The sequence below is a fragment of the Salmo trutta genome, chromosome 18 (assembly GCF_901001165.1).
Source record: "Salmo trutta chromosome 18, fSalTru1.1, whole genome shotgun sequence".
NCBI lineage: Eukaryota > Metazoa > Chordata > Actinopteri > Salmoniformes > Salmonidae > Salmo > Salmo trutta.
In genome coordinates, this window is record NC_042974.1 from 7259685 (window position 1) to 7286423 (window position 26739).

The 26739-nt window shown below is 44.3% G+C and overlaps 1 protein-coding gene across 3 annotated transcripts in view; it reads left to right on the top strand.

Moving 5' to 3' along the window:
* The first annotated feature begins 205 nt into the window (after nucleotides 1–205).
* The window catches only part of LOC115152802 (proteasome activator complex subunit 4B), a 100333-nt gene continuing 73799 nt past the window's right edge, over nucleotides 206–26739 (top strand). For 2 of the 3 annotated variants that reach the window (XM_029697613.1, XM_029697614.1), the window contains exons 1-8: nucleotides 206–693; nucleotides 17496–17636; nucleotides 18073–18189; nucleotides 19178–19234; nucleotides 21620–21664; nucleotides 24292–24441; nucleotides 26153–26216; nucleotides 26439–26513. In XM_029697613.1, coding sequence (XP_029553473.1) covers nucleotides 497–693; nucleotides 17496–17636; nucleotides 18073–18189; nucleotides 19178–19234; nucleotides 21620–21664; nucleotides 24292–24441; nucleotides 26153–26216; nucleotides 26439–26513 — 846 coding nt within the window. In that variant the 5' untranslated portion in view covers nucleotides 206–496. The remainder of the gene's footprint in view (nucleotides 694–17495; nucleotides 17637–18072; nucleotides 18190–19177; nucleotides 19235–21619; nucleotides 21665–24291; nucleotides 24442–26152; nucleotides 26217–26438; nucleotides 26514–26739) is intronic. The other variant, XM_029697616.1, reaches the window with a different exon arrangement.

Consider the following 26739-nt stretch of genomic DNA (forward strand, 5'->3'; position numbering starts at 1 on the left):
CAAATAAACCTACCATTAAAATTATAGACTGATAATTTCTTTGTCAGTGGGCAAACGTACAAAATCAGCAGGGGATCAAATATTTTTTTCCCTGGCTGTATATCACAAATAATTTCATTTAGGTTTGCAGTGAATGGCCTCCATTACAGTAGGTGGCGGTGTACGCTCCTTAAATTGAATGCTTTCCGCCGAAGAATTTGTTTTTTGACTTGCGGAAATGACTGTAGGGGTCGGGGAGGAGCGGTTAGCGTGAAAAGTCAGATGAATGTAGCTTCGGTAGTTGGCTAAGAAGAAATACATTTTAAGTGCCAATGCACTTTCAAGAAACCATCTTCAACTGAATCGTATCACTGCAAAATTGTGATATATAGCTAGCTAGGATGTTACAAAGGAAACATTAACTTGTTGTAGCTAGCTATAGACGGATACAAACTAGCTACTTCGCGCTAACTTGTCAAGCAAAGAAGATAACAAAGACATTTTGGGAAATTGTAATATGAAAAAAGACGTGTCTGGGACATTAGGATTTGTCTCTCAAAAAGACATCGTCTACAACAAACTTCTGCCATATGCGGATATATTAGACGACGAGTCCAATGACATTTTAGGGCAAATCAAAGGGAACTTGGGACGGGCTGTCCAGCTTCGAGAGATATGGCCGGGTGTCTTGTTTTGGACAAGGAAACTTTCCACGTAAGTGTGAATTTACCCAAGTGTCTGACTTTCTAGCTAGCTGGTTGCCATTCACCTGCCCTGAAAACTAGCTTTAGATAGTAACGTGGCTAACAAGTAACGAACTACATTTGCTTGGCCAAATAACGTTATTTACCGATGTAGTTAGAAGCTAGCCGACTCAACTCCATCGCAAATGGTGGAGTTTAGTCACAGAAGTAAGTAAGTTATACATATATTTGGTTTAGTCGGCTAGCCAGTGGATGCTAGGCTAGCTAAAGTTAGATTTCAGTTGGAAAGTGGGCTAACGGTACCGGTAGTAGCTTGCTAACATTCGCAATTTGACCGGTGTATTTTGAGATCAGTGAATGCATCACTGTCACTGACTCGGCCTTGTGGATTTTGCTCCCAGGATTAAGGTTAGCCAGGCAAGAAACCCCGAGGTAGTTGGCTAGCTAACTAACTTCGTTAACTTTAGCCAACATTAGCCAGCCAGAACAGTAGCCAGCTACTCAACTTTAACATTTCAAGACAGATTGCAAGCGAAATGGCTGTCTTAAATCACGATATGAGTAACGTTAACCATAGACACGGATAGTAACGCCGTGCAAACTATCAATTTCTGTGTCATTAAGACAGACTAAGCACGCTAGTTAGTTAATGTTAGCTAACTCAGCTAGTGGCTAGGGAAACACTAGCTACATAACGGGCAAGCCCTTTAACGTTAGTTGCATCTTGCTTAACTCTATAGGCCGAACGTTAGTTGGTTGTACTACCAACTAATATCTTTCTAACATCCGTTTCCCTGCAAACCTATCTATCCAGCTTGCTAGCTAATTGAGATGTTACTGACATGTAACCTATTGTCCCTTTTACCTAATCATACCTTTACTTAGCTAGCTAAGTTAGCCAGCCATTGCTTAGTCACTGTGACGGTGTGGTTGGTACCATCTCACGGGAATTGTTTGGCCTTAGGGAGGAATCAAGACTTGTGAAAGTCTGTTGTGTTCACTTTCATAGACTTCGGTGTTGAGGGTTTTACATTAGTCCCATGATTTAGCTAGCTGAGTAGATAGACAACAGTGTGAGAATCTTAAGGCAAACATTACTTCATATTCCCAAATAAATAACAACAATATTATTTTCCAGAAGGGAGTTCAGTTTTACTGTCACATGGCAATAAACTACACTGAACAAAAATATAAACACAACATGTAATGTGTTGGTCCCATGTTTCATGAGCTGAAATAAAAGATCCCAGACACACAAACACATATTTGTTTACATCCCTGTTAGTGAGCATTTCTCCTTTGCCAAGATAATCCATCCACCTGACAGATGTGGCATATCAATAAGCTAATTAAACAGCATGATCATTACACATGTGCAGCATGTACTGAGGACAAAAGGCCACTCTAAAATGGGCAGTCTGGTCACACAATGCCACAGATGTCTCAATATTTGAGGGAGTGTGCAATTGGCATGCTGACTGCAGGAATGTCCACCAGAGCTGTTGCCAGAGAAATGAATGTGAATTTCTATACCATAAGCTAATTCAACGTCATTTTTGAGAATTTGGCAGTATGTTCAAATGGCCTTACGACCACAGACTACGTATGGCATTGTGTGGGCAAGCGGTTTGCTGATGTGAACGGAGTGTCCAGTGGTGGTGGAGTTATGGTATGGGCAGGCGAAAGCTACGGACAATGAACAGAATTGCATTTTATCGATGGCACTTTGAATACACAGCGATAGTGTGATGAGATCCTGAGGCCCACTGTTGTGCCATTAATCTGCCACCATCACATCATGATAATGCACAGTCCCATGTTGCAAGGAACTACACAATTCCTGGAAGCTGAAAATGTCCCATGTCTTCCATGGCCAGTGTACTCACCAGACATGCCACCCATTGAGCATGTTTGATGCTCTGGATCGACAGTGTGTTCCAGTTCCCGCCAATATCTAGCAACTCCACACAGCCATTGAAGAAGAGTGGGACAACGCGCCACAATCAACAGCCTGATCAACTGTGTGCGAAGGAGATGTGTTGCGGTGCATGAGGAAAATGGTGGTTACACCAGATACTGACTGGTTTTCTGATCCATAACCCTACCTTTAAGGTATCTGTGATCAACAACTGCATATCTGTATTCCCAGTCATGTAAAGTCCATAGATGAGTGCCTAGTGAATTTATTTGAATTCACTGATTTCCTTCTGATCTGTAACTCAGTAATTTAAAAAAAATTGTTGCATATTGTGTTAATTTTTGTTTAGTAAAGCTACTGCTCATAACTGCACAACACAAGTACTCAGTCTGCTTCAACATGCACTATTTACATTCTCATATGGCCTAATCACTGCCAGTGTTGCTTCATATGATGTGCTGTCCCAGGTAAATGCTTCCACAACGTGACGTGCCCTTTTGCAACGCTTTTGGTGTTGCTTGAGTGTGACCACGTGTGGGATTGGTGACACACCGGTGATCCCATTCTATAGCTGACTGTAATTAAGGATGTAAACATGATACAGCACCATAATAATTAAGGCCTTACAGAAGGTTGATACAATGATTGACTGTATATTAATTGTACCACATCCCTGTTGTACGCAGACCTTCAGGAAAGAGCAAACTATACTTTATAAAGTGTCAGGCTACAGAAGATGGAAGCACAGTTATCTGTGAGCCTGTTTCAGAAGTTCTGAATTCAAGGCACTCTTCAGAGCTCCTCACAAAGTCAGAAGAGTTCTGTTCCAAACATATAGACTGTGTACCGCTTTATAGGAATAGTTACACGTAGACAGTGTTTTCACACCTTGCCAATGTTGTTACATCAGGTTACTCTCTGTCTGTGTTGTTTGCCATGTTTTATTTGGTTGTACTAGCTACTAGGCTCATTAGGCTCTTTCACCTTAAGCTGTGTCGTAACTGTGTCCCAAATGGCACCCTATTCCCTATGGGCCCTCGTCCAAAGGATTGACCTACTGAGGGAATAGGGTGCCTTTTGGGACTCAGAAAACATGCCAACAGAGCCTGGACGTAATCCTAATGCCATGACCGAGTCACTGCTCTCAACAGTTGATCTAGATTCTGGAGCTACACAAGGTTTTTGGCTCCTTGGCAAGAACAAGAAGCATTCAATGCAGGCATAGCAGGCCTATTTATGTACTGTTGTTGCTTGGCCCTAAGCACTGGGCTTTGGTGGTATCCAGATTGTCATTCACTATATACAAGTATGTGGACAGCCATTCAAATTAGTGGTTTCGGCTATTTCGGCCACACCTGTTGCTGACAGGTGTATAAAACCACACAGCCATGCAATCTCCATAGACAAACATTGTCAGATGAATGGCCTTACTGAAGAGCTCAGTGACTTTTAACGTGGCACCGTTAGGGTTGCACATTTTGGGGAATATTCAGCGATGGAAACTTTCCTTGGGAATATATGGGAATTAATGGAAATATATGCACATTAATATTAATACCATTTAAATGTAGATTTTTGCATTGGATATATTTACTATTTCATATAGAGACAGAAACAAACCTTTTGCCTTATCATAAGTAGAGATAATTACAAATTAAATCCTTCCAATAAAAATAACAATTTAGTTACGAATTTAAATGACTTTAAATGAGTTGACTCTTCACGTGGGATGATTTCACTGAACAACAAAAGAAAGGGATATTAAATGATTCCCAATGATCCATGGCATCTCCCAAAAAAAACATTTTCAACATACATCTGTAAAATAATAGTCTAGAAACTAGAGCTTTGGTTGTCCTCTTCTCACGCTTCCATGTCTTCTCTCTGGACTTACTCAATGTCCACCTCTTTAACATCCGACTCTGAGGCCTCATCATATGCTCTGTCACTTTCAAATCTTGTTGAGGATGGCTCGTTGTCAGGCTCAAAAAGCTTCAAATTTGCCCAGATGGTCACCAATTTCAACCCTTGTATTGGTCAGCCTGTTGCGTGCTTTGGTGTGTGTGTTCCCAAACAAGGACCAGTTGCGCTCTGAGGTGGCTGATGTTGGTGGGATTTGGAGGATGATGGAGGCAATGGGGGAAAGAGCCTCAGATCCACAAAGTCCCTTCCACCAGGTGGCTGATGAGATATGTTGGCACGACTGCCATATTGCATCTCCATCCCAAAGCCCTTCCTTGGAGGTGTACTTTGCCAGACTGCCAAGAACCTTTCCCTCATCCATGCCAAGGTGGCGAGACATGGTAGTGATGACACCATAGGCTTTGTTGATCTCTGCACCAGACAGGATGCTCTTGCCAGCATACTTGGGGTCCAACATGTACACTGTGGTGTGTATGGGCTTCAGGCAGAAGTCTTCACGCTTTTTGATGTATTTCAGAACTGGAGTTTCCTCTGCTTGGAGCAACAGTGAAGTGGGCAGGGCAGTACAGATTTCTTCTCTTACATCTCCAAGCAGAGTCTGAACATCAGACAGGATGGCATTGTCTCCCTCAATCCATGCAATGGCTACTGCTACAGGTTTCAGGAGTTTCAGGCTGCTTACCACTCTCACGAAATACGTTATCCTTTTGATGGGGCTGTCCGTATCGACAGACTGTGATATGGCCATTTCTTGGAGAGACACCTTCCCCTCCAGGAGACTGTCAAACATGATGATAACACCACCCCAACCGGTGTTGCTGGGCAGTTTCAATGTGGGGATCGTATTATGGAGACGTTTGTGTGTGTGTGTTGTCCCTTGTGTCTGTGCTCTTGTAGAATACTGGTTGAGTGGTGGAGGTGATGTAGTTAATTATTCCTTGCCCACGAACATTCAACCACCCATCATATATGATTGCAGTACAGTCTGCTTTCTCTATGATTTGCTTGACCTTCACTTGAACTCTGCATCCAGAAAATGAGTAGATAAAGCATGTCTGGTTGGAGGGGTGTATGCTGGGTGATAGAACATTCAGAAATCTCTTCCAATACACATTGCCTGTGAGCATCAGATGTGAACCAGTTGCATACATAGCTCGAGCAAGACATTCATCAGCATTTCTCTGACTACATTCCTCCATTGAGTCATCAAAACTAATGATTCCAGGAGGACCATGAGCTGTTGCTATCAATTAAGGTGTCTGCTTCATCATTTTCACCTTGAATAGAAGTAGAGGGACTTTTGTCAGAGGCTGCTTGTTGTGAGCGCTGAGGGAACTTTATGCACTTGGCCAGATGATTCTGCATCTTTGTTGCATTCTTCACATATGATTTGGCACAGTATTTGCAAATGTACACAGCTTTTCCTTCTACATTAGCTGCATTGAAATGTCTCCACACATCAGATAGTGCCCGTGGAATCTTCCTGTAAATATTAGAAAAAAATGAGTAAAATAAAACAAGTCTAAAGCAAATTTCTGCCCTGCTGGAGCTGCCCCATAATAAAAAAAGTAAAACATTTTTTTTTTTGGTCCTCCAATAAACGGTATCGGTGTTGAAAAATCATAATCGGTCGATCTCTAGCCTGTTTATTTATCATCGAATCACAGCCCACTTCGTCAAACGGGTGATTTAACAAAAGCGCATTCGCGAAAAAAGCACAATTGTTGCACAAATGTACCTAACTATAAACATCAATGCCTTAATTAAGATCTAAACACAGAAGTATATCTTTTAAAACCTGCATATTTAATTAAAAGATTCATGTTTACAGGCAATATTAACTAGGGAAATTGTCACTTCTTTTGCGTTCAGTGCAAGCAGAGTCAGGGTATATGTAGCAGTTTGGGCCGCCTGGCTCATTGCGAACTGTGTGAAGACCATTTCTTCCTAACAAAGACAGTAATTCATTTGCCAGAATTTTACATAATTATGACCTAACATTGAAGGTTGTGCAATATTTAGACTGAGGGTTGCCACCCGTTCGATAAAATACGGATTGGTTCCGTATTTCACTGAAAGAATAAACGTTTTGTTTTCGAAATTATAGTTTCTGGATTTGACCATATTAATGACCTAAGGCTCGTATTTCTGTGTGTTTATTGTATTATAATTAAGTCTATGATTTGATAGAGCAGTCTGACTGAGCGGTGGTAGGCAGCAGCAGGCTCGTAAGCATTCATTCAAACAGCTCTTTCATGCGTTTTGCCAGCAGCTCTTCGCTGTGCTTCAAGCATTGTGCTGTTTATGACTTCAAGCCTATCAACTCCCAAGATTAGGCTGGTGTAACCGATGTGAAATGGCTAGCTAGTTAGCCGGGTGCGCGCTAATAGCGTTTCAAACGTCACTCGCTCTGAGACTTGGAGTAGTTGTTCCCCTTGCTCTGCATGGGTAACACTGCTTTGAGGGTGGCTGTTGTCGATGTGTTCCTGGTTCGAGCCCAGGTAGGAGCGAGGAGAGGGACGGAAGCTATACTGTTACACTGGCAATACTAAAGTGCCTATAAGAACATCCAATAGTCAAAGGTATATGAAATACAAATCGTATAGAGAGAAATAGTCCTATAATAACTACAACCTAAAACTTCTTACCTGGGAATATTGAAGACTCATGTTAAAAGGAACCACCAGCTTTCTCATGTTCTGAGCAAGGAACTTAAGTTAGCTTTTTTACATGGCATATATTGCACTTTTACTTTCTTCACCAACACTTTTGTTTTTGCATTATTTAAACCAAATTGAACATGTTTCATTATTTATTTGAGGCTAAATTGATTTTATTGATGTATTATATTAAGTTAAAATAAGTGTTCATTCAGTGTTGTAATTGGCATTATTACAAGTACATGCTCCAAAAATCGGCCGATTTTAATCGGTATCGGCCTTTTCTGGTCCTCCGATAATCTGTATCGGCGTTGAAAAATCATAATCGGTCTACCTCTACTTGGCACACATGTAGTTGGACTTTCTCCCATTCTTCTCTGCAAATCCTCTCAAGCTCTGTCAGGTTGGATGAGGAGCGTCGCTGTACAGCTTTTTTCAGGTCTCTCCAGAGATGTTTGATCGGGTTCAAGTCTGGGGTCTGGCTGGGCCACTCAAGGACATTTCAGAGATTTGTCCCGAAGCCACTCCTGTGTTGTCTTGGCTGTGTGCTTAGGGTCGTTGTCCTGTTGGAAGGTGAACATTTGCACCAGTCTGAGATCCTGAGCGCTCTGGGGCAGGTTTCTCTGTACTTTGCTCCGTTCATCTATCCCTTGTTCCTTACTAGTCTCCCAGTACCTGCCGCTGAAAAACTTCCCACAGCATGGTTATGCTTCCACCACCACGCTTCACTGTAGAGGTGGTGCCAGGTTTCCTCCAGACGTGACGCTTGGCATTTAGGGCAAAGAATTCAATCTTGGTTACATCAGATCAGATAATGTTGTTTCTCATTATCTGACAGTCCTTTAGGTGCCTTTTGGCAAATTCCAAGCAGGCTGTAATGTTCCTTTCAGTAATGAGTGGCTTGTCTGGCCACTCTAGCAAAAAGCCTGATTGGTGGAGTTCCGCAGAAATGTTTGTCCTTCTGGAAGGTTCTCCCATCTCCACGGAGGAACTCTGGAGCTCTGTCAGAGTGACCATACGGTTCTTGATCACCTCCCTGACCAGGGGCCTTCTCCCCTGATTGCTCATTTTGGCCGTGCAGCCAGCTGTATGAAGAGTCTTGGTTGTTCTCAACTTCTTGGGAGACAGGATTGTGTTGAGTCCTATGTTCTTGGGGACCTTCAATGCTGCAGAAATGTTTTGGTACCCTTCCCCAGGTCTCTGCCTCGACACAATCCTGTCTCCGAGCTCTGTGGACAATTCCTTCGACCTCATGGCTTGGTTTTTGCTCTGACATGCACTGTCAACTGTGGGACCTTATATAGACAGGTGTGTGCCTTCTACACATCATATCCAATCAATATAATTTACCACAGGTGGACAAGAATGAAGTTCTTGAAACATCTCAATGATGATCAATGGAAACAGGATGCACCTGAGCTCAATTTCGAGTCTCAAATCAAATGTTATTGGTCACATGCGCCGAATACTACAGGTGTAGACCTTACATTGAAATGCTTACTTATTAGACCCTAACCAATAACTCAGTTAAAAATATGGATAAGAATAAGATAACAATGACAAGTAATTAAGGAGCAGCAGTGAAATAACAATAGCGACACTTTATACAGGGGGTTAACGGTACAGAGTCAATGTGCGGGGGCACTAGTTATTTGAGGTAATATGTACATGTAGGTTGAGTTATTAAAGTGACTGCATAGATGATAACAACAGAGTAGCAGCAGTGTAAAGTGGGGAGGGGGGGGGGCAGGCAATGCAAATAGTTTGGGTAGCCTTTTGATTAGATGTTCAGGAGTCTTGTGGTTTGGGGGTAGAAGCTGTTTAGAAGCCTCTTGGACCTAGACTTGGTGCTCTGGTACCTCTTGGCGTGCGATAGCAGAGAGAACAGTCTGACTAGGGTGGCTGGAGTATTTGACAATTTTTAGGGCCTTCCTCTGACACCACCTGGTATAGAGGGCCTGGATGGCAGGAAGCTTGGCCCCAGTGGATGTACTGGGCTGTTTGCAATACCGTCTGTAGTGCCTTGCGGTCGGAGGCCGAGCAGTTGCCATACCAGGCAGTGATGCTACCAGTCAGGTTGCGCTCGAAGGTGCAGCTTTAGAACCTTTTGAGGACCCATGCCAAATCTTTTCAGTCTCCTGAGGAGGAATAGGTTTTGTTGTGCCCTCTTCACGACTGTCTTGGTGTGCTTGGACCATGTTAGTTTGTTGGCAATGTGGACAGCAAGGAACTTGAAACTCTCGACCTGCTCCACTACAGCCCCGTCGATGAGTGGGCCTGTCCTCTTTTTCCTGTAGTCCACAATCATCTCCTTTGTCTTGATCATTTTGAGGGAGAGGTTGTTATCCTTGCACCACACTGCCAGGTCTCTGACCTCCTTCCTATAGGCAATCTCGTTGTCGGTGATCAGGCCTAGCACTGTTGTCATCGGCAAAGTTAATGATGGTGTTGGAGTCGTGCCTGGCTGTGCAGTCATGAGTGAGCAGGGCGTACAGGAGGGGACTGAGCACGCACCCCAGAGGGGCCCCTGTGTTGAGGATCAGCGTGGCGGATGTGTTCTTACCTACCCTTACCACCTGGGGGCGGCCTGTCAGGAAGTCCAGGATCCAGTTGTTTAGTCCCAGGGTCCTTAGCTTATTGATGAGCATTGAGGGCACTATGGTGTTGAACGCTGAGCTGTAGTCAATGAATAGCATTCTCACGTAGGTGTTCGTTTTGTCCAGGTGGGAAAGGGCCGTGTGGAGTGCAATAGAGATTGCGTGATCTGTTGGGGTGGTATGCAAATTGGAGTGGGTCTAGGATTTCTGTGATAATGGTGTTGTGAGCCATGACCAGCCTTTCAAAGCATTTCATGGCTACAGACGTGAGTGCTACAGGGCGGTAGTCATTTAAGCAGGTTACCTTAGTCCCTGTGCCCAAGAACACTATGGTGGTCTTCTTAAAACGTGTTTTTATTATAGACTCAGACAGGGAGAGGTTGAAAATGTCAGTGAAGACACTTGCCAGTTGGTCAGCGCATGCTCGGAGTACTTTTTATTTCACCTTTACCAGTATATGTCCTGGTAATCCGTCTGACTCTGCGTCCTTGTGAACGTTGACCTGTTTAAAGGTCTTATTCACATCAGCTGTTGAGTTTGTGATCACACAGTCTTCCAGAACAGCTGGTGCTCTCATGCATGTTTAAGTGGTATTTGCCTTGAAGCAAGCGTAGAAGTAGTTTTGCTCATCTGGTAGGCTCGTGTCACTGGGCAGCTTTTGGCTGTGCTTCCCATTGTTGTCTGTAATGGTTTGCAAGCCCTGCCACATCCGAGCGTCAGAGCCGGTGTAGTACGATTCGATCTTAGTCCTGTATTGATGCTTTGCCTGATTGATGGTTCGTCTGACGGCATAGCGGGATTTCTTATAAGCTTCTGGGTTAGAGTCCGGCTCCTTGAAAGCGGCAGCTCTAGTTTTTAGCTCAGTGTGGATGTTGCCTGTAATCCATGGCTTCTGGTTGGGGTATGCACGTACGGTCACTGTGGTGACAACGTCATCAATGTACTTATTGATGAAGCCAATGACAGATGTGGTGTACTCCTCAATGCCATCGGAGGAATCCCGGAACATATTCCAGTCTGTGCAAACAAAACACTCCTGTAGCTTATCGTCTGCTTTATCTGACCACTTTTTTATTGATCTAGTCACTTTTGCTTCCTGCTTTAATTTTTGCTTGTAAGCAGGAATCAGGAGAATATAATTATGGTCAGATTTGCCAAATGGAGGGCGAGGGAGAGCTTTGTATGCATCTCTGTGTGTGGAGTGAAGGTGGTCCAGTTTTTTTCCCCCTCTGGTTGCACATTTAACATGCTGATAGAAATTTGGTAAAAACGGATTTAAGTTTCCCTGCGTTAAAGTCCCCGGCTACTGGAAACGCCGCCTCTGGCTGAGCGTTTTCTTGTTTGCTTATGGCGGAATACAGCTCGATCAAAGCTGTCTTAGTGCCTATGAATTCTCAGAAGGCAGCCTGTTCTTTGGCCCCTTTTTCTCTGCCTTCTCTTCACGCAAATCAGGGGGATCTGGGCCTGTTCCCTGTGAGGGCAGTATATCATTCACGTCAGGCTCGTCAGACTCGTTAAAGGAAAAAAAGGATTCTGCCAGTCCGTGGTGAATAATCGCAGTCCTGATGTCTAAAAGTTATTTTGGGTTGTAAGAGACAGTAGCGGCAACATTATGTACAAAATAAGTTGCAAAGAAACTAACAAAAAAACATAAATGGTTGGACACGTCAGCCTTCTCCGGTGCCATCTTGTAATCGCCACCTTGTAGTGTCATAGCAAAGGGTCAGAATTCTTATGTAAATTAGAAATTAATTTTTATGTGTGCAAAGAATTATAGCATGTTTTGTCGTAATGGAGATTGTTACGTTACAGAATAAGGCTGTAACGTAACAAAATGTGTAAAAAGTCAAGGGGTCTGAATACTTTCCGAATGCACTGTACGTCTCGCGTCTGAGCTGTTGAATTGAGACTCCTCTGTCTCTGTACTGACCTTTTGTCTGTTTTTATTGCCTTTCGGAGGGTATAACTGGACTGTTTGTATTCAATCATATTCCCAGTCTCCTCGCTGTGGTTAAATCCATCTGTCCACTGTTTTTGGTTTGGATAGGTTTTAATCGTCGCAGTGGGAACAACATCCCATATACACTTCCTGATGAACTCTGTCAGTGTATATTTCAATGTTATCCTCAAAGGCAGCCCGGAACATGTCCCAGTCCCAGGGATCATGCTGGCATCTGATCCTATTCTGATCTGAATAATTGTTTGATATTGTGTTTTTTATTTATATATATTTATTAATGGTGCAATGGATGGCAAAACTCATGGTTTTGAGTCACGGATCAGATAATTTTTTCAGATCAGCAAAAAAACTTTGCGTTCCATTTATTTCTTAAAGAACACTTAAAGCAAGGAACTTTTCAATGTTTAAATATAATCTTAAATACTCAATTGTTAAATTAAAGTGCAATATGTGGCATGATACCTTCCTTTGAAAATTTGTGAATGAAAAAGTAGCCTGTGTCCACATAAAAAAAAGCAAAGCAGACCTGAGCTTATAACTTCAAATTCTTTTTCAAAAAAATGAGGATGTCTACATTGTCCGGGAGAGGGTAGACCTCTTTGCAGTCACTATGTCCCCTTCCGTGGAGAACACCCTCTTGCAAGGAACTGAAGTGCCAGGCACAGCCAAGTACAGCCAGGTAGGATCTTGCCATCATGGCAATGTGAGGGTATTTACACTCATTGCTTTTCCACCATGCCAGTGGATCACCATCCACTGGAACGCCGCTTGCTGCCTTGTAGGATGCTACCTCCTCTTTGATGGTGTTGGCAAACGTCTTGCCTGTGTCCTTGCTCGCAAAGGTCTCCCTGAAAAGCTCCTTCATGGCCAAATTATTTTGTGGAGTAGATGCGTCTGAATTTGCTCCTGTCGGCTCTGGCTTTACCCCTCAGGAAAAATGACTTAGTTTAATAGATTAACTAATGATTTATTTTCATAGAACTATAATTGTGGATGGATGATTCTAATAGCAATAGCTTAGACTAAGCTTTGTCTGCAGTATATTTATTATTGAAGTAATTCGCTCTTATTTTTTCACCTCTTCAGTGGCCACAATCTCAGTGGTGAGATCACTCACTGTATGTCCTCCGGTGTAGGGCAGGGACTTGAACAGACAGGGACTTGAACAGACAGGGACTTGAACAGACAGGGACTTGAACAGACAGGGACTTGAACAGACAGGGACGTGAACCTTGGATCCAGTGCAGTATATTTATGAAGGTAGTCCTGTACATTAGGGGGGTATCTGGGGTTCAGGTCCTCTCTAATGGCAGCCTTGACATCTCTAGTGATGGTGCTGTCTTCCACACTTGGGACCATGGATTGTAGAATCCTTGTTTTCAGAGGTAGGATCATGGACACAGACGGTACAGTTTCAGTGCTCAATAGGGTTGTAACTGTTTTGAGGGGTTTGAGCACCTGGAGGACCTCCTCTGCCACTTTCATGTCATCATCAGACAAGGTGACAATGTCTTTTTATTTTTTTTCCAGGGTCTTGTCTGTTAGTGCAGAGTATACAGCTGCCTGCTGCTGAAGACAGCGCTCCTGCATGTCATAAGTGGAGTTCCATCTTGTTGTGACATGGTGTATGAGCTTGTGGGTCGATAGCTGTAACATTTCTTGCTTGGTCTTAAGCACATGAGTGGCTGTTGTGCTTCGGTGGAAAAAGGAAACCACCTTCCTGATCCTCCCAAGGAGGCGGTCCATCTGGTTCACTGAGATTCCCCTTTGGGACGCTAAATTGATCACATGTGCAAAGCATGCTATCTGTGGCCCCAGTCCAGCCTCTATCACTGCATTTACTTGGTTCTTGACATTATCTGTGGTGGTTGGGATATTGCTATTGGGCCTCTAGCTTCCACTCTGCTGCTGCTCCGAGCTGCTCCGAGCTGTACCTGTGCCAGATTTGTGCCTGTGTGACTCTCATAGAGGGGGAGTGTCTGCAGCACTACACCTCTGTGGTGTGCACACAGTCACATAGCTTTCTGTTGCCCTGGAGGTCCACTCCTCTGTGGTGTAGTGAGCAGTCACAGTCACGTAGCTTTCTTTTGCCCTGGAGGTCCACTCCTCTGTGGTGTAGTGAGCAGTCACAGTCACGTAGCTTTCTGTTACCCTGGAGGTCCACTCCTCTGTGGTGTAGTGAGCAGTCACAGTCACGTAGCTTTCTGTTGCCCTGGAGGTCCACTCCTCTGTGGTGTAGTGAGCAGTCAGTCACGTAGCTTTCTGTTACCCTGGAGGTCCACTCCTCTGTGGTGTAGTGAGCAGTCACAGTCATGTGGTGAGCAGGCACAGTCACGTAGCTTTCTGTTACCTTGGAGGTCCACTCCTCTGGTGTAGTGAGCAGTCACAGTCACGTAGCTTTCTGTTACCCTGGAGGTCCACTCCTCTATGATGTAGTGAACAGTCACGTAGCTTTCCGTTGCCCTGGAGGTCCACCCGTCTGTGGTGAGGGCAACAGAGGATGCCTTGGATAATTCGTTGACAATTTTGATAATTTCCTGTTCATAAAGATCTGGCACAATCTTCATAGTGAAGTGTGTGCGGCAGGGGATTTCGTAGCGTGGCTCAAGCACTTTCACCATATTTTAAACCCTTTGTTTTCCACAACAGAGTATGGCCTCATGTCTGCAGCGATAAACATCCCAATAGATTTGGTGATGGCTTCAGCCCGGTCTGATTCTGCAGCAAAGGGCTTAAAACCTGTTAGGGCTAGGGGGCAGTATTTACACGGCCGGATAAAAAACGTACCCGTTTTTAATCCTACCCAGTAACTAGAATATGCATATACTTATTATATATGGATAGAAAACACCCTAAAGTTTCTGAAACGGTTTGAATGGTGTCTGTGAGTATAACAGAACTCATATGGCAGGCAAAAACCTGAGAGATTCCTTTACAGGAAGTGGCCTGTCTGACCATTTATTGGCTTTCTTTGACATCTCTTCCAAATACAAAGGATCTCTGCTGTTACGTGACACTTCCCACGGCTCCAATGGGCTCTCAGAGCCCGGGAAAAACCTGAATGACGTAATTCAAAGCCCTGGCTGAAACACACGAGCGCTTTTGCTAAGTGGTCTATCAGCAGACAAAAGGCTTAGGCGTGTGCACTGGCCGCCCCCGCCTTTCTGTTTTTCCCTCTTTTTACAGACAGGCAGATTCCCGGTCGGAATATTATCGCTTTTCTACGAGATAAATTGCATAAAAATTGATTTTAAACAGCGGTTGACATGCTTCGAAGTACGGTAATGGAATATTTACCATTTTTTTGGTCACGAAATGCGCCATGCGCGAGACCCTTATTTACCATTGGGATAGTGTCTAGAACGCACGAACAAAACGCCGCTGTTTGGATATAATGATGGATTATTTGGGACCAAACCAACATTTGTTATTGAAGTCCTGGGAGTGCATTCTGACGAAGAACAGAAAAGGTAAGACCATTTTTCTTATAGTAAATGTGATTTTGGTGAAGGCTAAACTTGCCGGGTGTCTAAATAGCTAGCCCGTGATGGCTGGGCTATGTACTTAGAATATTGCAAAATGTGCTTCATCCGGAAAGCTATTTTAAAATCGGACATATCGAGTGCATAGAGGAGTTCTGTATCTATAATTCTTAAAATAATTGTTATGCTTTTTGTGAACGTTTATCGTGAGTAATTTTGTAAATTCACCGGAAGTTTGCGGTGGGTATGCTAGTTCTGAACGTCACATGCTAATGTAAAAAGCTGTTTTTTGATATAAATATGAACTTGATTGAACAAAACATGCATGTATTGTATAACATAATGTCCTAGGAGTGTCATCTGATGAAGATCATCAAAGGTTAGTGCTGCATTTAGCTGTCTTCTGGGTTTTTGTGACATTATATGCTAGCTTGAAAAATGGGTGTCTGATTATTTCTGGCTGGGTACTCTGCTGACATAATCTAATGTTTTGCTTTCGTTGTAAAGCCTTTTTGAAATCGGACAGTGTGGTTAGATTAACGAGAGTCTTGTCTTTAAAATGCTGTTAATGCTATTACTTCAATTTCTCAAACATATGACTATTTTACACCATTTTAAAGACAAGACTCTCCTTTATCTAACCACACTGTCTGATTTCAAAAAGGCTTTACAAAGAAAGCAAAACTTTAGATTATGTCAGCAGAGTACCCAGCCAGAAATAATCAGGCACCCATTTTTCAAGCTAGCATATAATGTCACATAAACCCAAACCACAGCTAAATGCAGCACTAACCTTTGATGATCTTCATCAGATGACACTCCTAGGACATTATGTTATACAATACATGCATGTTTTGTTCAATCAAGTTCATATTTATATCAAAAAACTGCTTTTTACATTAGCATGTGACGTTCAGAACTAGCATACCCACCGCAAACTTCCGGTGAATTTACAAAATTACTCACGATAAACGTTCACAAAAAACATAATTATTTTAAGAATTATAGATACAGAACTCCTTTATGCAATCGCTATGTCCGATTTTAAAACAGCTTTTCGGTGAAAGCACATTTTGCAATATTCTGAGTAGATAGCCCAGCCATCACGGGCTAGCTATTTAGACACCCACCAAGTTTGGCCCTCACCAAAGTCAGATTTACTATAAGAAAAATTGGATTACCTTTGCTGTTCTTCGTCAGCATGCACTCCCAGGACTTCTACTTCAATAACAAATGTTGGTTTGGTTCCAAATAATCCATAGTTATGTTCAAATATCCTCTGTTTTGTTTGTGCGTTCAAGACACTATCCGAAGGGTAAAGAAGGGTGACGCGCCCGACGCGTTTCGTGACAAAAAATGTCTAAATGTTCCATTACCGTACTTCGAAGCATGTCAACCGCTGTTTAAAATCAATTTTTATGCGATTTTTCTCGTAAAAAAGCGATAATATTCCGACCGGGAAACCCCGTTTACGTTCAAAGACAGAGAAAATAAAAACATGGTGTCGCCTCGTGCACGCGCCTCAGTCTCATTGTACTCTGATTGACCACCATCCAAATGCGCTAATGTTTGTCAGCCATGGGCTCCAAAGACATCATTCAGCTTTTTGCTGCTTTCTGAGAGCCTATGGGAGCCGTAGGAAGTGTCACGTTACAGCAGAGATCCTCAGTTTTCAATAAAGAGAGTGAAGAAGCCCAAGAAATTGTCAGACAGGCCACTTCCTGTAAGGAATCTTCTCAGGTTTTTGCCTGCCATATGAGTTCTGTTATACTCACATACACCATTCAAACAGTTTTAGAAACTTTAGGGTGTTTTCTATCCAAAGCCAATAATTATATGCATATTCTAGTTTCTGGGCAGTAGTAATAACCAGATTAAATCGGGTACGTTTTTTATCCGGCCGTGCAAATACTGCCCCCTATCCCCAACAGGTTAAAAGCCGTTTCCAGCTACAATAGTCATTTACAACATTAACAATGTCTACACTATTTCTGATCAATTTTATGTTATTTTAATTGACAAAAAATGTGCTTTTCTTTCAAAAACAAGGACATTTCTAAGTGATCCTGAATTTTTGAACGGTAGCATCTTTACATTTCTATATTTTTTTTTTACATTTCCATTCGGGCAGCTTAACTTTATTCTTGTGATACTTAAAAAAAATTAAATGTTTTACTTGTCCTGGACAAGAGGACAAACGTTAATGTTGAGGCCTGTCTGATTTGTGTTCATCCATCTCTGTGGCTGTACCCTAAAGATTATTTTCTTGTAGGTACATACGGCTGTACGGCAGGAAGTTCAGCAAGGAGGACCATGTGCTGTTCATCAAGCTGCTGTACGAGCTGATCACCATCGACAAGCTGGAGATCAGTATGATGCAAGGCCTAGCCCGGCTACTCATCAACCTCCTCAAGTAAGACCATGGGTTACACATATGGTCCGTATGTATACACTCACACAGTCACGCATGCAAACACACTCACATTGACAAGCTGGAAATCAGCATGATAACTGGCCCTTCTACTCATCAACCTCGAAATGTAAGCAACACACACACCTCCATCAACAATCTTGAGACCAGTATGATGCAATGCTTCGTCCACCTCATCAATCAATGTCACATAATGTCACTCTAAGCCTTTGATCATGTACTTCTTGCGGGTGTATTGTTTTCCTCCGAATTGTGTGAGAAGCTCGAGTGTCACTCATGTTTCAGAGTTGAAATACCCTCCATAAATTGAACCCTCTGACCACATAATTGTGTGAGAAGCTTTTTGAGGCAAGGGTGACATGATGGTTTCAATTAAGTCTTTAACATATTTTAACCCCACCTAATCTATTTCTAACAGGAAAACAGAGTTGCTGTCGCGTGAGGACCTGGAGTTGCCTTGGAGACCACTGTACGAGCTGCAAGACAGGATCCTCTACTCAAAGACAGAACACCTGGGCCTCAACTGGTTCCCCAAGTACGCCCCTCTTCTCTTTTACCAGAACGGTTAAAAACATGCTGCCTTTTTAATTTTTTTATTTTTTAAATCCACATATTCACACATTGAAACCAACCCAACCAATATAGGTTCTTCCCATTTTGAGCCCTCCCTCTATAAGCAGGAAGGTGGTGGGTGCCCCGTTTGTACCTTTGTTTGTTACGGAGCTCACTTCTGAATCTCTAGTGGTGGTATAAATGAATTTATTGTGAAACGTAGCTGGCTTTGTGTCAGTTAATCCGTTGGAGATTTGTTGGTACTGCCACAGTTCTGACTTACAGTTCAACACACAGTTCATTCAGGTTCCCTTTGCCTCCCTCCTTGATGCATCCTTTCATAAGGTGTCAGCATGCTTCAGTTTGGCTGGCTGCTAGCCGAAGCTGGCCGGGCGACCCAAACGAGTAGCTCGCGGACTCCCTTAAGACATTCGCTTGAAAAAACAACTTATCGAAGTCCAAAACTAACATAAACGTCACAATGTTATGATAATATATGCACACACTCTTCCAGACTGTTTTGGCTGGGAAGCATGCTGATGCATTTACATGCGAAGATTGTTATCCCTGCCCATTTTTGTAGGCTAGGGTCATTTCGTGTAAGTTGTCAAATCTGTACCAACACACCCCCTGGTTGCATATAGCTGAGGACCCCCCTCCCACCCCTTTTCTCCCAGCAAGCAGTGCGAGGTGCTCTTGTATAGTGCTATGGAAACATTGTGTTACAACAAAGCCTTGCTAGCACATAACAATGGGCTCCCACAAAGGGAAGCAAGTTACCCCGGTTTATTGATACTTGCTCCCTTTTGTAAAAAAATAAATGAAGGAGCAGTGGAAAAAAAACAAATGAGAAAATGTGCAATGACACTGCGGTACAAAAAAAGGTGTTAGAATTTGATATTGAAATAGATTGGCTTTTCATAGTGTGAATCTGAATCTGTTTTTATGCCTTTGTTTCCTCTCACATTCAGTTCTCTACGGCCTCGTGCTTCCTCTAAACACGTAATGATAAAATTGTTTCAGAGGTGGTAAGGACAACGCTTCTCTTTTGTGATAAAAAATAAAATGTATTTCATCCTTTTATTCAGGCACTCTTTGGTTTTTATTTGTATATGTTGCATGTTGAAAACCAAAAAACACACTGGACACCCCCACGCAGCTGGTTTGACATAAAATCAACTACAAATCAACCTAAAACCAAAAAGCAATGTTAACATTTCACTCATATTGGAGACTGTCGCACTGCATCTAACTGGACTCTATATCCCCCATACCCATTCTTTGTCAAGTCCCATATGATTTGGTGGTTTGACCTGCTTTGTCAGCACTGGAGGTTTTGCAGCAGTACCCACTAGAGTAGCCTAGCACATTCTGAAGTCAACTGTTTCTAAACGGCCATGATGGACAACTTTTTCGTGGTGCTAAAGAGCACAGATTTGTGCAACAACAAAGAAAATGCTTCCTTATAATGCACATTGTTAAAGAAAAGTTTCAAATTTGGCCTAAATCACGCCACAAGATAATAAAGTTTACCGTGTTTCTTTGCACTGATCTGTGCTCTTTTGTGCCACAACTGTTGTCCCATATCTTTGAGTGAGAGTCATGGTAAGGGTAGTTTGAAGCTCTTGTATCATGTTCCCCCCTGGTATACTGGTATAAGATGGGGGTGATTATCACATGTTTCACCCAAGTATTCTAAAGGTCATTGGGTTTGGGGTTCCCCAGGGTTGAGTGTTGGAGCCGTTGGTGTTCTGGTCATGCTACTTTGGATTTGTAATTCAGAGCATGAGTTTGGGGATTGTCAGTGTGGTCGGTCTGTGGGAAGTAGACCTATAAGAGAACTAATAGTTGGGTCCCAAAAATCTCTCCATCCTCCTGAAGTGTGCACTCTTTCACTACTGTGAACAAGTGCACATTTCTGGAGAAAAGAAGAGATTAGGCTATTGGGACGCACCCCAACTCACTCAAGCCCTGAGATGCAAAGCCAGGAGCCCTTGGCAGAAGTCTCTCATCTGTGTAGTTCCCATTAGTCTATTGAATTAAAGCAATGCAGTGCGGTTGATTTGAAGGAGACTTGAATAAGTTTGAGTTTAGCGCGTGGTTGAATGGGATAGACGAGGCAGTTACAACGCATGACTTGAGCTCGGTGTGTGAGTGGTGGGAAGGCAGGGTGTTTGAGCTCCCGGTGTGAGTGATGGTTTGCGGGTGTTTGAGCTCAGGGTGTGTGTGACGGCAGGAGGTTTTGAGGGTGTTTGAGCTCAGGGGGTGTGAGTGACGGCAGGAGGTTTTGAGGGTGTTTGAGCTCAGGGTGTGGGAGTGGCGGGAAGGCAGGGGCATTGAGGGTGTTTGAGCTCAGGGTGTGGGAGTGGCAGGGGATTGAGGGTGTTTGCGCTCAGGGTGGTGGAGTGGCGGGAAGGCGGGAAGGCAAGGGATTGAGGGTGTTTGAGCTCAGGGTGTGGGAGTGGCGGGAAGGCAGGGGGATTGAGGGTGTTTTGAGCTCAACGGCTGAGGTTATATTGGTCTCAGACAAATCTTCTGACACTTATATGACACTGAGTTGATTGACCAACCTTTTCAAGCTGTTCATAATGATGGTAACATTCAGAAATAGGCCCAACCGTAACCAAACCAAAGCCTGTAACAGCAGTCAGCAATACTACAGTGTAGCCTGGTGTTGGCTGTATTATTTAGGCAGGAAATCGAAGAAAATTGACTGAATGGGAGGGACTACTTGAAGTTGTCCAATAAGAAACATTCTAAGCCCAATTCACACTAAGCCCAATTCTGATGATTCTGAATGAACAGCATCTGTTAAATTATTTACCATTCATGTTCTGCTGTTACACTGCTGGCCCAGGGCCATCCAGGACAAAAGTTGAACGGCCCTGGGATAGTCACATTGTTGTAGTCAATGACTTTAGTTCAGTTTGTTTCTGTAGTCCTTTTGTCACGCTATGCCAGTTTGTGTGTCCCTAATTTCCTTGCTGTTTCTATGTACACACATGGTCCTCACATCCCTTACTTTTGATCAGTGCTTGAGTTGAGCCGGTCCAGACATTTCTCTCTACTGCTTGATTACAGACCTCTTGAGTACTTGCTCTAAAATATGAACAGTGCTGTAACTTAAAATGAGCACCACAGCTCAAGTGAGTACCCAAGCCAGCACCTTTCTCATTACATTTCAGGCACCGCTTTTGATGAGCATGTACTAAACGTGGAATTTCAATGTGAGTGATTTGGCTGTACCTGCATGCAGTCAGTCAGCCTCATCATAATTGCATTGGTGTGTTCAGTGTGCTCGTTGTTTCATTAACAGCCACCTCTGTCTGTTCTGATGTCTCGACACCTCTCTCTCTCTCTCTCTCTCTCTCTCGTGTTCCTCTTCTCTTTTGTCTTTTCTCTTCCCCCCCCAGCTCGGTGGAAAACGTTCTGAAAACACTTGTGAAAAGCTGCAGACCGTAAGTATATATTTTTAAACCCCTATATGAAATATACTGTATGTCTTTTTAAAGAATTCAGTTGCTGAGCTCATGGTTGCATTGACTCTTGGGACACTTTTGGTGAACACTAACACAGGCATATCATCTGAAGAGTTATTGTATTATTACAATATAGCCTGTTATCCATCTGTTCTTGTCAAGGTCATGCTAGCTAGAACTCCCGTGTGGTCTGAGGCACTGCATCGCAGTGCTAGCTGTGCCACTAGAGATTCTGGGTTCGAGTCCAGGCTCTGTCGCAGCTGACTGCGACCGGGAGACCCATTGGGCGGTGCACAATTGGCCCAGCGTCGTCCAGATTAGTGGAGGGTTTGGCTGAGAGGGATGGCCTTGTCCCATCGCACACTAGCGACTCCTGTGGCGGTCCAGGTGCAGTGCACACTGACAAGGTCGCCAGGTGTACAGTGTTTCCTCCGACACATTGGTGCGGCTGGCTTCCAGATTAAGTGGGCATTGTGTCAAGAAGCAGTGCGGCTTGGTTGGGTTGTGCTTCGGAGGACGCATGTCTCTCGACCTTCGCCTCTCCCGGGTTCGTACAGGAGTTGCAGCGAGGAGATGACAATAACTACCAATTGGATACCACGAAATTGGGGAGAAAAAGGGGTGCTAGCTAGTTCCATCCCTGGATGCCTGGCAAGGATATATTTTGCATTCTGGTGTATACAACTCCATCACACACTCCTTGCACATCAAATCAAACTTTATTTGTCACATGCGTCGAATTTTAATTTTACCTTTATTTAACCCGGTAAACTAGTTGAGAACAAGTTCACGACTGTCTTGGTGTGTTTGGACCATAATAGTTTGTTGGTAATGTGGACACCAAGGAACTTGAAACTCTCGACCCGCTCCACTACAGCCCCATCGATGTTAATGGGGGCCTGTTCGGCCCTCCTTTTCCTGTAGTCCACGATCAGCTCCTTTGTCTTGCTCACATTGAGGAAGTGGTTGTTGTCCTGGCACCACACTGCCAGGTCTCTGACCTCCTCCCGATAGGCTGTCTCATCATTGTTGGCGATCAGGCATATCACTGTTGTGTCGTCAGGAAACTTAATGATGGTGTTGGAGTCGCAGTCGTGGGTGAACAGGGAGTACAGGAGGGGACTAAGCACGCACCCCTGAGGGGCCCCAGTGTTGAGGATCAGCGTGGCAGACGTGTTGTTGCCTACCCTTACCACCTGGGGGCGGCCCATCAGGAAGTCCAGGATCCAGTTGCGGAGGGAGGTGTTTAGTCCGAGTCATTAGCTTAGTGATGAGCTTTGTGGGCACTATGGTGTTGAACGCTGAGCTGTAGTCGAACAGCATTCTCACATAGGTGTTCCTTTTGTCCAGGTGGGAAAGGGCAGTGTGGAGTGCAATTGAGACTGCGTCATCTGTGGATCTGTTGGGGCGGTATGCAATTTGGAGTCGGTCTAGGGTATCTGGGATGATGCTGTTTATGTGAGCCATGACTAGCCTTTCAAAACACTTCATGTCTACTGACGTGAGCGCTACCGGGCGTTAGTCATTTAGGCAGGTTACCTTTGCTCCCTTGTGCACAGGGACTATTGTAACCGCTCACAGGCAGGGTGGCAGAGGTTTGTGTGTGTGTGTGTGTGCAAGTGTCAAGAAGCTTAGTCACTCAGTTGAGTCCCTGAGTTACTTGCTTCTGCAGCGACTGAGACTTAATCCTATTATCCAATCTAATTCTGGCCTGGTAGAGTTTCCTGTTACTGTGAGCAGAGAAGTAGGGATTGAGAGAGCCCTTTGGGGCCAGGGGTCCTCAACATCAGTGAAGTAGGGACTGAGAGAGAAGAGAGAGAGAGCCCTTTGGGGCCAGGAGCACTCAGCAGCAGAGAAGCCTAATGCAAGGCATGCTAAGGAGTTTAATGAAGATCAATTGCAACTGCAAAGCGATGGGAAGGACGTGAGAAGGGAATTGGATAGTAGTACATATTGTTATTTTGGATTTTCCGGCCATTCAATTGAATTGGAATGTGTAGGTAGAAAGAACTGCAGTTGTTGGCCATGCAAAACTGCTCTTCTGCGGTCCAAGTGCTGATGCTGTTGTGTTCACACAAACCTGCTCACTATTTGATTACATTAGCTATACTGATGCTGTTTTATATCAGCAAACGCCAGCTTAACTGCCATTGTTTCATATACACATTTTATTTGATTCCATTGCCATAGCTGCGGAAATAGAAATTGTAATATAATGAATCTATTTCTGTCTGCCAACCAATGGTTTGTGGCCATGGTCAAGGCCTACGTGCAGCATTGCTCCTTGCATGTCTAGGAGTAGGATGCTTTGGCGTCAATTATTTATAAAATAGTACTTAAATGATTTGTATGATTGCCATATACACATCACACATTGTTTGTCCTTGGCGAGGGGTTAAACAACTTTTATTATGCTCATTTTAGATGCTTGTAGTGTTATGTCTGATATACACCACACCAAACTACAGGCCTTTATGATGGCACTGTAAATACAGGCCTTTATGATGGCACTGTAAATACAGGCCTTTATGATGGCACTGTAAATACAGGCCTTTATGATGGCACTGTAAATACAGGCCTTTGTGATATCTTATTTTATTCTTCAGGTATTTTCCGGAGTCGGCCACCCAGGAGATGTTGGAGGAGTGGCGTCCACTGCTCTGTCCATTTGACGTGACCATGCAGAGAGCAATAGGATACTTAGAGCTCTTCCTTCCCACCACCCTACCCCCAGAGCTGCACCACAAGGGCTTCAAGTGAGAACACACACCTCTGCCACCTCCCCAAAGGGTTGCATAATTACAGAAACTCCCAAAGATGTGTTGTGTGTGTGCAGTATGCTTTAGCTATGAGATGTGTGTGTGTGTGTGTGTGTGTGTGTGCAGTATGCTTCAGCTATGAGGTGTGTGTGGGTGCAGTATGCTTCAGCTATGAGGTGTGTGTGGGTGCAGTATGCTTCAGCTATGAGGTGTGTGTGTGGGTGCAGTATGCTTCAGCTATGAGGTGTGTGTGGGTGCAGTATGCTTCAGCTATGAGGTGTGTGTGTGTGTGTGTGTGTGTGGGGGTGCAGTATGCTACAGCTATGAGGTGTGTGTGGGTGCAGTATGCTTCAGCTATGAGGTGGGTGCAGTATGCTTCAGCTATGAGGTGTGTGTGGGTGCAGTATGCTTCAGCTATGAGGTGTGTGTGGGTGCAGTATGCTTCAGCTATGAGGTGTGTGTGTGGGTGCAGTATGCTTCAGCTATGAGGTGTGTGTGGGTGCAGTATGCTTCAGCTATGAGGTGTGTGTGTGTGTGTGTGTGTGTGGGGGTGCAGTATGCTACAGCTATGAGGTGTGTGTGTGTGTGTGTGTGGGGGTGCAGTATGCTTCAGCTATGAGGTGTGTGTGTGTGTGCGGTATGCTTCAGCTATGAGGTGTGTGTGTGCGCGGTATGCTTCAGCTATGAGGTGTGTGTGTGTGTGTGTGTGTGTGCGGTATGCTTCAGCTATGAGGTGTGTGTGTGTGTGTGTGTGTGCGGTATGCTTCAGCTATGAGGTGTGTGTGTGTGTGTGTGTGTGTGTGTGTGTGTGTGTGTGTGTGTGTGTGTGTGTGTGTGTGTGTGTGTGTGTGTGTGCGCGCGCGCGCAGTATGCTTCAGCTATGAGGTGTGTGTGTGTGTGCGCGCGCGCAGTATCCTTCAGCATGCTTCAGCTATGAGGTGTGTGTGTGTGTGTGTACGCGGTATTCTTCAGCTATGAGGTGTGTGTGTGTGTGCGCAGTATGCTTCAGCAATTACATTTACATTTTAGTCATTTAGCAGATGCTCTTATCCAGAGCGACTTACAGTAGTGAATGCATGCATTTAATTTCATGCATTTTTTTGTACTGGCCCCCCGTGGGAATTGAACCCACAACCCTGGCGTTGCAAACACCATGCTCTACCAACTGAGCCACAGGGAAGTAAATGTAAAATGTGTGTGTGCAGTATGCTTCAGCTATGAGGCGTGTGTGGGCGCAGTGTGCTTCAGCTACGAGGCGTGTGCGGGCGGGCGCAGTGTGCTTCAGCTCAAAGGCGTGTGCGGGCGGGCGCAGTGTGCTTCAGCTACGAGGCGTGTGCGGGCGGGCGCAGTGTGCTTCAGCTACGAGGCGTGTGCGGGCGGGCGCAGTGTGCTTCAGCTACGAGGCGTGTGGGCGCAGTGTGCTTCAGCTATGAGGCGTGTGCGTGCTGGCGCAGTGTGCTTCAGCTATGAGGCGTGTGGGCGCAGTGTGCTTCAGCTATGAGGCGTGTGCGTGCGGGCGCAGTATGCTTCAGCTATGAGGCATGGGTGTGCGGGCGCAGTATGCTTCAGCTGTGAGGTGTGTGTGTGTGTGTGTGTGTGTGTGTGTGTGTGTGTGTGTGTGTGTGTGTGTGTGCAGTGTGCTTCAGCTATGAGGTGTGTGTGGGCAGTATGCTTCAGTATGTATGAGAGTTTGTTTTCTGATCACCAGGTTGTGGTTTGATGAGCTCATCAGCTTGTGGGTGGCAGTACAGAACCTTCCAGGTTGGGAGGTGGTAAGTTGGACAACATTCACTTGATTGACATACTGGTGTGTAGTAGTATTAGCCGAATGCCAGATCTGTTTGTGCTGTCTTGACAAGTTGGCACAAACGGATCTGGAACCAGGCTATTGTAGTACAGTTTCCAACATTTTTTTTGATAGACAGAACTTTTAACTGTTCACTAGATATTCCTCAATTAAAGTTTTCCTTATTCATTTGTTTTTTCCCCCACAGCATCTTGTCAACCTGTTTGCCCGCTTGGCCAACGACAACATTGGCTACATTGACTGGGACCCATATATACCCAAGGTTGGACACTCCTCCATCAATAACCTTTGTCTAGCTGTGCCTATAGAACTACCCCATTACTCCACCCCAATGGTCTCTTCTAGCAGGTCCCAATTCACTCCCTGATCTATAAGGTGTAAGCAGTACAGATATGCATAACGTTGAAGGGTTAGGGCCAAGTGTGCCAGTTGGGAGTGTCAAGTGTTTTTGCAACATGCTGAAATCTTACCCTCTTCATTTGACCTGT